Genomic DNA, 12374 nt, shown 5'->3' with positions numbered 1-12374 from the left:
AAGAAGATGTGGTTTATCTATACCATGGAATACTACATGGCAATGAGAAACAATGAAATCTGGCCATGTGTAGCAACATGGATGGAACTCGAGGGTGTTATGCTGAGCGAAATAAGTCAGGCAGAGAAGGACAGATATCATATATTTGCACGTATAGGAGGATTAGGAGGAACTTAACGGAGGACCATGGGGGAGAAGAAGGGGGGAATTAGTGAGGTGACTCTGGCTTTTTCACTGCTTATATCCCCAGTGTCAAGAATGAATAATTGAATGAATAATGAATGAAGTGGTACATAGAAGGCCCTTGGTTCTTCTGGGCATTTTCATGAAACTTGGTTGTAAGAGTCCTAGAGAGTCACATCAGAGTGGCTCTCAGGGCCAATCTGGTAGGAAAATTATGAAAAGACAAATAAGGGGGGCCAAGGTAACTATAGTTGGGGAAATGGTCACAGACCATGTGTTCCTTAGGCTAATTCCTGCCAGCCCTAATCTATATTACAGGATACTAATATTCACAAAAATGTTTGATATGACTAGATTTCCTGAGAAAATCAGGAAAAAGAATGAGTTTTGCATCTGGGTTGATATAACCAAAACAGTGGCAGCATATAGCATACTGGAGGTAGAGAATACCACAAGAGTATACCCATCTCCAAATTTAGCTGAATTAGCATGGAGGGCATTGGGTCTCCATAGGCTGTGAGGTAAGGAGTTCAAACCAAGCTTGGGTAGGACTTTGAGAGGCAATGGAATGCTAGCCAATATATAGGTTACCTGAAGACTACATGCCTACAGTTAGTGCAGATAAATTAAGAGATTCAAATGTCCTCCCTTGACGAACTCCTAGACAGAGGAGAGATTGCATAATAGACAAATGAAAAGTATTTGTGAACAGAAATAAATGTTTACACACTCAAATCATTCATCTCCAATAGACTCTACTTTTTAAAATGAGAGCATTTGTGGAAGACACCATATAGTTTATAGAAAACCTGACTCCATTCTGGAGGAAGGAGAAAAACATTTTACTTTTTATTATATACTGAAAAAATTTAATTTTGATCTTTCTCAAAGACCTTTTTATCAGCATGTGACCTTTTTTTCTTTTGTTTCTAGTAATAATCATTTACAGTGAACTGTAAGCTAAATTTCAGTCCTATCAAGAAGAAAAAATTTGTGAAACAATACCTTGCACAAATGTTTGATTTGGATACCTGCCACCAAATTAGTAGGTTCTGCTTCAAAATACTTGCTTTGATTTGTCTCATAAAATTGCCTTTTTTCCTTTTTTCTCTTAGATGTTTCCCCAAACCAGTGAGAGCGCTAAAAAAAAAAAAAAAAAAAAAAAGAGGGGGAATAAAAGTAAAAGCACTGCAATGGTATTGAAAAATGATGCATTATAAAATACTCTAGGCTGTTTGTTAGATGGATTGCTGAAATTTTTTTGTGATGAAGTTCTGGAGCTCAGTGGCTATAATTTGAATCCCTGAGGCATAAAAACAGACTAATCTATTAAAATTATAAGTGTCTGAGAGGGACAAAAGAAAATTGTTCCAAAATGAGGTCGTGGCAAAAACGATTGTATCATTCCTTGTCATTATCTTCTCTTAGCAGTTAAGGACAGGAATAAGGAAAAAGAATGAGCCATCATGCTATGGAGATCTGTGCTAACCAAGGATAAAAAGCAGTCCCCAGATAGGGGACTTAACTAATTTTTTTTTTTTTATACCACCAGAAGACCCATCCTATCTTACTTTCTTTATGTCCAAGTTCAATCCTTTATGAAACACTTGCCTGTTAAATGTGATGGACTACTCACAATTTGTAAAGCTTGGGGTAATAGGCCATGATCTACAGATTATTTATATTTACATATACTGGGTGCTTTAAAGTGTATTGGGGGGGCGCTTGGGTAGCTCAGTTGGTTAAGCGTCCGACTACGGCTCAGGTCATGATCTCATGGTTCATGGGTTCGAGTCCCACGTCGGGCTCTGTGCTGACAGCTAGCTCAGAGCCTGGAGCCTGCTTCAGATTCTGTGTCTCCCTCTCTCTCTGACCCTCCCCTGCTCATACTGTCTCTCTCTCTCTCTCTCAGAAATAAAAAAACATTAAAAAAATTTTTAAGTGTATTAGGAAAATGCCAGTGAATGGCCAAAGTACGTAGAATGATTCTTTTACCTGATCTATTGGTTCAAGTATTGACAGTGCAAAATTAACTCACGGTGGCTTTTACAGAAATTACAATACATGTTTGTAAGGACTGTGGCCTTTCTCAGTAACAGAAGCATTAGAACTTACCAGCAAGAAAAAGTTCCAGGGCTTGGGCACACCATACTCCCCTGGAAACACAGCTTCTATATACCAGGCCACAAGGCCATATAAGAAAGCATCAAATAAAAACATTCCCAGTATGTGGGCAAAGCCAAAGTTCTCCATTTTGGATGATGAGAAGATGTTACTCCATTTAATTCCAATTTCTAAGAGATAACAGTTGACATTTAATTTAGGTGCCAACTGACACTAAAACAGTTATCCATCTGCATCATAATTAAAGAGTGAAGAAAAACAGTATTAATATTTTCCAGAGATTCCTACTATAGTCAGTTACTTTCGTAAACCATTAGAATTTAGGACATCTCAGCAAGTAATCATTTAAGATGCTTCTTAGTGTGCCAGAAACAATCAGTTATGAGTGAAACCAAAACAAAATACATATACTAAAAGTCAGGAATATAAGCTTTAAAAAAAATTAGCAAGCCTATGGGTTAAGACACTGACTCCTTTCTAACCCTCCTCATGCTAAATGTTCACTGGAAAATATAATTTTGGCAAAACATAATCACTGAAAACCAGAAATAAATGCTACCTACAGAAGAGAAGACTAGAAGAATTTTTGCACGGATATTGCACTGATGAAAAAAGGGAGACCGAAAGTTACTAAAAGCAGACCTGTGCCGCTTCCTCTCCTAGCATCAAAGAGCAGCCAGGAACTCCAAATGGAGTAGCAGATTTGAGTAAATTTATGCAGAGAATGTGGAGACACTCATGTATTACAGGTGGTGGTACGAATTTATATAATTTTTTGAAGGACAGTTTAACAATATTAATCAACTTTAAAACTGACTATCTTATGAGAGGATGGCCAACTTTACAAGGTAAATACTCACTCTCCATTTCTGCCTTGACTAGGAATTTAGTTCCCAGCACCATTGCAATATTTGAGCTGAGACAGGAAGCCAGCTTCTGGGTGAATGTCATTTGTGCAAAGTTTACAGAGACAGTGACAACTGGAAAGTAGGTCGCAAAATAAATGAAACCTCCAACAGAAACAGCAAAATGTGCTAGAAATAAAAAGGAAATTATAAGGTCAATTTAAGCAATATGCAAAAACCTAAACTACAAATATTTTGTGTTACTAGACATATGTAATAAAATAAGCACACTGAGAATAAAGATTTATTTTGCTCACCATTGCTTCTTCAGCATATTATACAATACTTGGTACTTCATAAGTGCTTAAAATATTTTTTGAAAGAATAAAAGGCTGAAATTAAACATTTTGGCAACTGATTTTTCTGGAATTTGTCATCCTGTACGTGGAAACTATAAATATTATAGCTCTTAATGGAAATTTTACATATTTGTTATTACTCAGCATAAAAAATTACAAATGTAAACATCGTTATTGACGTAATCAGAAAATATCTAGATTGTATTTCCAGACACTATGAGATGCAGTCTATGTCATGATACTGGGAGGAAAGAAGGACACTTGGATAAAGAGAAATACAAAGTTGGTCTTAAAAAGCCAGATATGGTTTCGAATATAAAGAGTTCCAAAAATGTGACTCTGATAAAAGGCAAATAGAAAATCTCTGTTAAGAAACCAATTAACATCACTGGGAGTTAAAATTTAGCATCCAAGTAAAAATTGGATATTATGAAGTATAACATTATCCCACTATTAGAAGTGATTCTTGCTTTTCTTTACTTCACTCCACATACCATATTCACCAACTAGAACAATTATGTTTTATTTACTGGTCAATGTCTGTTATTTTCTAAAATTAAAATAATAAAGAGAATGAGAGGGAACAAATAAGGGATAGCAAAGGCAATATATCAGATGCACCTGATAAGAAAGCATCAAAATACATAAGGCAAAAAATAACATAAGTTCTAGAATAAATATGCAAATCTACAATCATAGTAGAAATGTTAACCATCTTTCTCTGGATTAACAAAGTTGGCCTAAATGAAAATACATGTCAACTACCCCAAACAACATCATCATATATATTTTTTCAAACATATGTGGAATATTAATTTTAAAAACTAGACATTAACTAGGTTATAAAGTAAATCCTAACAAATTTTAAAGGAATTAAATTAAATTGGCAATCAATAACCAGAAGAGATCTAAAAAATCCAATTGTGTTAAGAAATTAAGGCATACATCTTTGAATAATCTTCGATTAAAGAATGAAATTATAAGGAAAACTATAAAACATCTTAAAGTAACAACTCAGGGGCGCCTGGGTGGCTCAGTTGGTTGTCTCCGACTTCAGCTCAGATCATTATCTGACAGTTCATGAATTCAAGCCTCACATCAGGCTCTGTGCTGACAGCTCAGAGCCTGGAGCCTGCTTTGAATTCTGTGTCTCCCTCTCTCTCTGCCCCTCCCCAACTCATTCATATTCTCTCTCTCTTTCTCTCTTTCTGTCTCAAAAAATAAACTTAAAAATTTTTAAAAAATAAAGTAACAACCAAAAAAAGCTTACTTATCAAAATTTGTGTCATACAAACCAGTACTAAGGGGGAAATGACTACCTCAAATTTATTTATTGAAATAAATAAGACAAATATTCACTACCAAAAGCTTAAAAATGGCAATAAACACAAAGTTTATGGAACGAAAGAATAAAGATAAAAGCAGAAATTAGAACAAACTTATAGGTAAGAGGACCAACAAAGCCAAAAGCTAAATCTCCTTAGAGACTAATAATGCTAACACACCTGTTATGAATTTGATCAAGAAAAAAAGAGAGAAGGCACAAATTACCAGTACAAAGAGTAAAAAAGGATATATCATGACATACTTACAGACATTAAAAACAGAAGAAACTCATATTAAATTAATGATATTATGCCAATAAATTTCAAAACTAAAAATATAAAGAAAACTTACTAAAATTAAAAGAACTAGAAAACCTGAATGTCCTACAATCATTAAAGAAATTGAATCAATAATTAAAACCCTTCTCAGTGCTTTTTCAGCAACTTCTAGCAGATATTAAAAAATAAATGATTAGGACACTGCACTGAAATTTCCAGAGAGACAGAGATACAGAAAAAGAGGATATCCTTCCTAAGAACTTTTATAAAAGTACCATAAATTGATACCAAATCAAAGGCTTTACAAAAAAAGGACATTATAGAGCAATTTCACTCTTGAACACACAGGTAAAAATGTTAAGCCAAATATTAGCAAAATGAATCCAGCCTGTATACAAAGGAAAACATATCTTGACAAATTTAAGTTTATTCCAAGAATATGAGACTGGTATAGCATTTAAAAATCAGCTTATATAATGCACATTAAGAAGAAATGTATTTTTACCATCTAAATAAATACAAATAAAAATACTAAATAAAACTCAACATCCTTAGCTCAGATAAAATTCTTAAACAGTAAATGAACGGAATCCTTTTAACCTGATAAATAATATATCTATATACTATAAAAGCTTCCAGTGTCACCTTATACTCTTAAAAGTTGTTGGGGACCCCAATTTCAATTGTACAGATACAAAAAGCTACACAAACTCCAAGTGGAATAAAACCAAAGGAATCAGCACTAAGACACATTAAAACAAAAATGAGGAAAGTCAAAGACAAAAAGAGAATCTTGAAAGCAGCAAGGAGAACCATTCCATAATGTACAAGATTAAAAGCCAATTTTCCAGAAACCTGCAGGCCAGAAGGGTATGGTGACATTTTTAAAGTATTAAAAGTAAAAATAAATAAAACTGTTAAGAAAGAATTCTGTATGCACCACAACTATCATTCAAGAATGAAGTAGAAATTAAGAAATTTGCAAATAAGGGCGCCTGAGTGGCTCAGTCAGTTAAGCCTCCGACTTCAGCTCAGGTTATGATTTCACAGTTTGTGAATTTGAGCCCTGTGTCAGGTTCTGGGTTCTGTGCTGATACCTCAGACCATGGAGCCTGCTTTGGTTTCTGTGTCTCTCTCTCTTTCTGCCCGTCCCCCACTCATGCTCTGTCTCTCTCAAAAAAAAAAAAAAAAAAAAAAAAGAATGAACATTTTTAAAAAAAGGAAAAAAAAGAAGCTTCCAAATCAACAAAAAATGATGGAGTTTGTTGCTAGTACATGTGTCCTACAAGGCTGATCCAGGAGAATGAAAAGACACTGGATCATAACCATATAACTCAAAGCCATATAAAGAAATAGAAAACTCCAGTGAAAGTAACTGCAGAGATAAATATGAAAATCAGAATTATGTTATTTTCTGATTTATAATACCTCTTTTTTTCTATATGACTTAAATGATAAATTCATGTAAATAACTATAAACATATGTTAATAGGCATGCAAATATAAAGATGTAGTTTGTGAAAATACCAACATAAAAGGCAGATGGAGATTGACAAGAGCAGAGCTTTTAATATTATTAAAGCTAAATTAGTATTAATTACAATTAAATTGTTTAAAGTATTGATTGTACTCTCCAAATTATCCCTTAAGAAAATAACTGGAAAATACACACCAAAAAAATGAGAAAAGAATCAAAAGGGAGGATAAAAGGAAGAAAAAAGGTATGATATATAGAATACAAATACCAAAATGGCAGATGTAAGTCCTCCATTATCAGTAATTACTTTAAATATAAATGGATTAAACTCCAATTAAAAAGTGAAGGTAATAGAAGAGATTTTTAAAAAATGATCTAGGGGTGCCTAGGTGGCTTAGCTGGTTAAGCATCCAACTTCTGACTCAGGTCATGATTTCACAGTTGCTGAGCTTGAGCCCCACCTTGGGCTCTGTGCTGACAACTCAGAGCCTAGAGCCTGCTTCAGATTCTGTGTCTCCTTGTCTCTCTGCCCCTACCCTGATCATGCTCTGTCTCTGTCTCTGTTTCTCTCTCTCAAATAAAACATTAAACATTTTTTAAATGATCCAAAGACACAATTTTGTTAAAGGGAAGGAATGGAATAAGATACCTTGTGCAAATAGTAACCAAAAGAGAGCTAGCGTAACTCTACTAATATAGGACAAAATAGGCTTTAAATAAAAAATTGTTACAAGACACAACAGGGATATCATATACTTATGGAAGTATCAATCAAAAAGATGTAATAAATAAAAACATATTCATCTCAAAACATATGAAACAAAAATCGACAACTGAAGGGAGAAACAGAAAGTTCTATAATAATACTTAAAAACTTCAATACCCAGCTTTCAATGATGGAGAGAATTAGACAGATGATAACAATAGAGGACTTGAACAACACAGTAAACTAACTTTACCAAAGACATACATAATATTCCATCCAAAAAGAGCAGATATATATTATTCATTTTTAAAGAATGTTTATTTATTTTGAGAGACAGAGCGGGGGGGGGGGGGTGGGAAAGAATCCCAAGCAGGCTCCATGCTGTCAGTGCAGAGCCTGACATGGGGCTTGATCTCATGAACTATGAGATCATGACCTGAGCCAAAATCAAGAGTCAGATGCTTAAGAGACTGAGTCACCTCAGCACCTCAGAATATATATTCTTCTTAAGTGCAAATGGAACATTCTCTAGGAAAGACTGTATGTTAGACCACAAAACAAATCTTTAAAAAAGGTTTAAATCATACAAATTCTATTTTATGACTACAATAAAATGAAGCAAGAAATCAGGTGGAAAATCACAAATGTGTACAAATTAAATAAAAAATATGTAAAAATTAAAGAAAAAATCTCTTAAACAATGTGTCAAAGAAGAAAGTCAAGGAAAATTAGAAAATATTTAAAGATAAATGAAACAAAAATACAACATACCCAAACTTAGGAGATCCAATGATAGCACTGTTGTGGAAAATTTATAGCTGTAAATACCTTCATTAAAAAGAAGAAATATCTTAATAATAACTTTCCACCTTAAGGAAAAGGAGAAAGAACAAGCTAAACCTAAAGCTAGCAGAAAAAAAGAAATAATAATGATTAAAATAGAGATAAATGAAATAGAGAAAAAGAAAACAATGAGACAATCAGGAAAACTACAAGGTTTTTTTCTTTGAAAAGGTCAACAAAATAAATTTTTACATAGACCTTCTAAGTAAAAAGAGAATTACTAAAATCAGCAAGATGTATACTTTCATACCAGCTTGAAAGTAATACAAATGATAAGAAATATTAATAATAACTGCACACCAACAAATTACACAGCCTTGATGCAATGGACAAAATCTTTGAAATGCAGATCTAGCCAATACTGACTCAAGAAGATACAGAAAATCTGAACAGACCTATAACAAGCAAAGATATTAAATTACTATCAAAAACATATTATAAAAAACAATGAAGTACTATATGGCTTCGCTTCACTGGTGAATTATATGAAAACTTAGAGAATAATTAACACAAATCCTGCTCAAACTTCCTAAAATACATAGAGAAAGGAATGCTTCATAACTCATTCTGTAAGGCAAAATAACCCAAGTAACAAAGTCAGAGAAAGACATCACAAGACAATAAGATGTGAATAACACATACAAAAGTCATCAACAAAATCTAGTAAACTGAATACAGCAACATTTTTTAAGGTTTGTATTTTAATTCCAGTATAGTTAACATACAGGGTGACATTAATTTCAGGTTTACAATACATTGATTTAACAGTTTTATACATTACTCAGTGCACCATCTCCTCTGGTAAGTCTATAGTTAGTTCTCTATAGTTAAGAGTCTGTTTCATGGTTTCAATCTGTCTCTCTCTCCCTCCCTCCCTTTGTTTTTAGTACTTTGTTTTGTTTCTTAAATTCCACACATGAGTGAAATCATATGGTATTTTTCTTTCTCTTATTTATTTTGCTTAGCAAAATACTCTCTAGCTCCATCCATGTTGTTGCAAATGGCCAAATTCTTTTTTATGGCGGAATAATATTCCATTGTATACATATGCCACATATTTATCTGTTCATCTACTGAAGGACATTTGAACTGATTCCATAATTTGGCTATTGTAAATAATGCTACAATGGACACAGGGGTACATGTATACCTGCAAATTCATGTTTTTGTACTTTTTGGGTAAAAACTCAGTAGTGCAATGACTTTATCATAATAGGAGTTCTATTTTTAATTTTTTGGGGAACCTACATACCATTTCCCACAGTGACTCCACCAATTTTCATTCTTACCAACAGTACATGAGGATTCTTTTTTCTTCACATCCTTATCAACACTTGTTATTTTTCCTGTTTTTGGTTAAAGCCATTCTGAGGTATGAGAGAGCACCAAATCCTAACCACTAGACCACCAGGGACATTCTGAGGTATGAGATGACATCTCACTGTAGTTTTGATTTGTATTTCCTTGATGATCAATGATGATGAGCATATTTTCACGTGTCTGTTGGTCATCTGAATGTCCTCTTTGGAAAAATGTCTATTCATGTCTTCTTCCCATTTTTAATTGAATTATTAGCTTTTTTGAGTGCTGAGTTTTATAAGTTCTTTATATATTTGAGATACTAACCCTTTAACAGATATGTCATATATAAATATCTTCTCCCATTCTAAAGGTCCTTTTAGTTTTGTTGGTTGTTTCCTTCAGTGTACAGCTTTTTATTTTGTTTGATGTAGTCTCAGTAGTTAAATATCTTTGCTTTTATTTCCCTTGCCTCAGGAGATATATCTAGAAAAATGTTGCTATGGTCAGTGTCAAAGAAATTATTGCTCATGCTCTCCTCTAGGATTCTTATGGCTCCAGGTCTCACATTTGCCTTTAATCAAAATATTTTGAGTTTATTTTTGTGTAGTATAAGTAAGTGGTACAGTTTCATTCTTTTGCATGTAGCTGTCCAGTTTTCCCAGCACCATTTGTTGGAAGAGACTGTCTTTTTCCCACTGGATATTTTTTCCTCCTTTGTCAAAGATTAATTTACCATATAATGGTGGGTTTATTTCTGGGTTTTCTATTCGGCTCCATTGATCTATGTGTCTATTTTTGTGCTAATACCATACTGTTTTATTACAGTTTTGTAATATACTTGAAGTCTGGAACTGTGATACCTCCAGTTTTGCTTTTCTTTTACAAAACTGCTTTGTATATTCAGTCTTTTATGTTTCCATACAAATTTTAGGATTGTTTGTTCTAGCTTTGTGAAAAATGCTGTTGGTATATTGACAGGGATTGCATTAAATCTGTAGATTGCCTTGGGTAGTATAAACATTTTACCAATATTTGCTCTTCTAATCCTTGAGCATGGAATGCTTTTCCATTTATTTGTGTCATGTCTAATTTTTTTCATCAATGTTTTATAGTTTTCAGAATACAGGTCCATCATGTCTGTGGTTAAGTTCATTCCTAGGTATTTTATTTTTGGTGCAATTGCAAATGCGGTTATTTTCTTAATTTCTTTTCTGCTGCTTTATTATTAGTGTATAGAAATGCAATAGATTTCTGGGGGGCCTGGGGGGCTCAGTTGGTTAAGCATCTGACTTCATCTCAGGTCATGATCTTGCGGTCTGTGGGTTTGAGCCCCGCATTGGGCTCTGTGCTGACAGCTAGCTCAGAGCCTGAAAAGTGCTTCAGATTCTGTGTCTCCCTCTCTCTCTGACCCTTCCCTGCTCACACACTCTCTCTCTTTCAGAAAAAAAAAAAAACATTAAAAAAAAAGAAATGCAATAGATTTCTGTACACTAATTTTATATCCTGAGACTTTACTGAGTTCATTTATCAGTTATAGCAGTCTGGTGGAGTCCTTATGGTTTTCTAAATATAGTAACATGTCATCTGTGAAGAGTGGCAGTTTTCTTTCTTCCTTACCAATATGGTTGCCTTCTATTTCTTCTCATTATCTGATTACTATGGCTAGGATTTCCAGTACAATGTTGAATAAAAGTGGTGAGACTGGACAGCCTTGTCTTCTTCCTGATCTTAAAGGTAAATCTTTCAATTTTTCCCCATTGAGTATGATGTTTGCTGTGTGTTTTTCATATAAGGCCTTTATTATGTTGAGGTATGTTCTTCTCCAGACCTACTTTGTTGAGGGTTTTATTATGAATGGATGTTGTACTTTGCCAAATGTACAGCAGAAAATTAAAAGGGTTCTACACCATGACTAAGTGGGATTTGCCCCAGGTATGCAAAGATAGTTCAATAGAGAAAAATCAGTCCACAGAATATACCACATTAACAGAAAAAAAGGAAAAAAACCCCACATGATTGTCTTGATTTGTGCAGATAACACATTTGACAAAACTCAACATCGTATCATGATAAAACAAAAATATAAAACTCAAAAAATTAGGAATAGAAGGAAACTTCTTCAACATGATAAAGGAGATTATGAAAAATCCTCAACTAAGATGATACTTAATATTAAAGAATGAAACTTTTCATTAGGAAGAAGATAAGAGTTTCTGTTTTCGCCATGTCTTTGTTTTTGTTTTTTCAATTTACATTTTAATTAGTTAATATACAGAATAATATTGGTTTCAGAAGTAGAATTCAGTGATTCATAACTTACATACAACACCCAGTGCTCATTAGAACAAATGTCCTCCTTAATACCCATCACCCATCTAGCGCATTGCCCACCACATCTCTCCTATCAACCTTCAGTTTGTTCTCTATCATAAAGAGTCTCTTGTGGTTTTTTTCCACTTTATTCTCTCCCCTGCCTTCCTATATGTTCATCTGTTTTGTTTCTTAAATTCCACATATGAGTGTTCTCACCATTTCTATTCACATAACACTAGAAGCCCTAGCCAGAGCAATTAGGCAAAAAATTAAAAAATAAAAAACATCCAAATTGGAGGGGAAGAAGTAAGCTTATTTTTATTTTTTCTATTTGCAGATGACATTATCTTATATGCTAAAAGTCCTAAAGAATCTACAAAAAAAAAATCTATTAAAACTAATGAACAGTATCAGCACTCTCCACAATAGCTAAAACATGGAAAGAGCCTAAGTGTCCATCAACAGATGAATGGGTCAAGAAGATGTGGTTTATCTATACCATGGAATACTACATGGCAACGAGAAACAATGAAATCTGGCCATGTGTAGCAACATGGATGGACCTTGAGGGTGTTATGCTGAGCGAAGTAAGTCAGGCAGAGAAGGACAAATACCATA

The 12374-nt window shown here is 33.8% G+C and overlaps 1 protein-coding gene across 1 annotated transcript in view; it reads right to left on the bottom strand.

Moving 5' to 3' along the window:
- Positions 1–12374, bottom strand: part of LOC120233298 (ATP-binding cassette sub-family A member 3-like) — a 127702-nt gene that overhangs the window by 87555 nt on the left and 27773 nt on the right. The window contains exons 9-11 of the mRNA XM_039234460.1: positions 3168–3341; positions 2299–2477; positions 1189–1323 (exon numbers count right to left, since the gene is read on the bottom strand). Coding sequence (XP_039090391.1) covers positions 1189–1323; positions 2299–2477; positions 3168–3341 — 488 coding nt within the window. The remainder of the gene's footprint in view (positions 1–1188; positions 1324–2298; positions 2478–3167; positions 3342–12374) is intronic.

This window comes from Hyaena hyaena, unplaced genomic scaffold, assembly GCF_003009895.1.
Source record: "Hyaena hyaena isolate Hyena2069 unplaced genomic scaffold, ASM300989v1 scaffold_88, whole genome shotgun sequence".
NCBI classification, from domain to species: Eukaryota; Metazoa; Chordata; class Mammalia; order Carnivora; family Hyaenidae; genus Hyaena; species Hyaena hyaena.
Note: the sequence above shows the minus strand (reverse complement) of the source record. Positions and strands in the feature narration are given on the sequence as shown.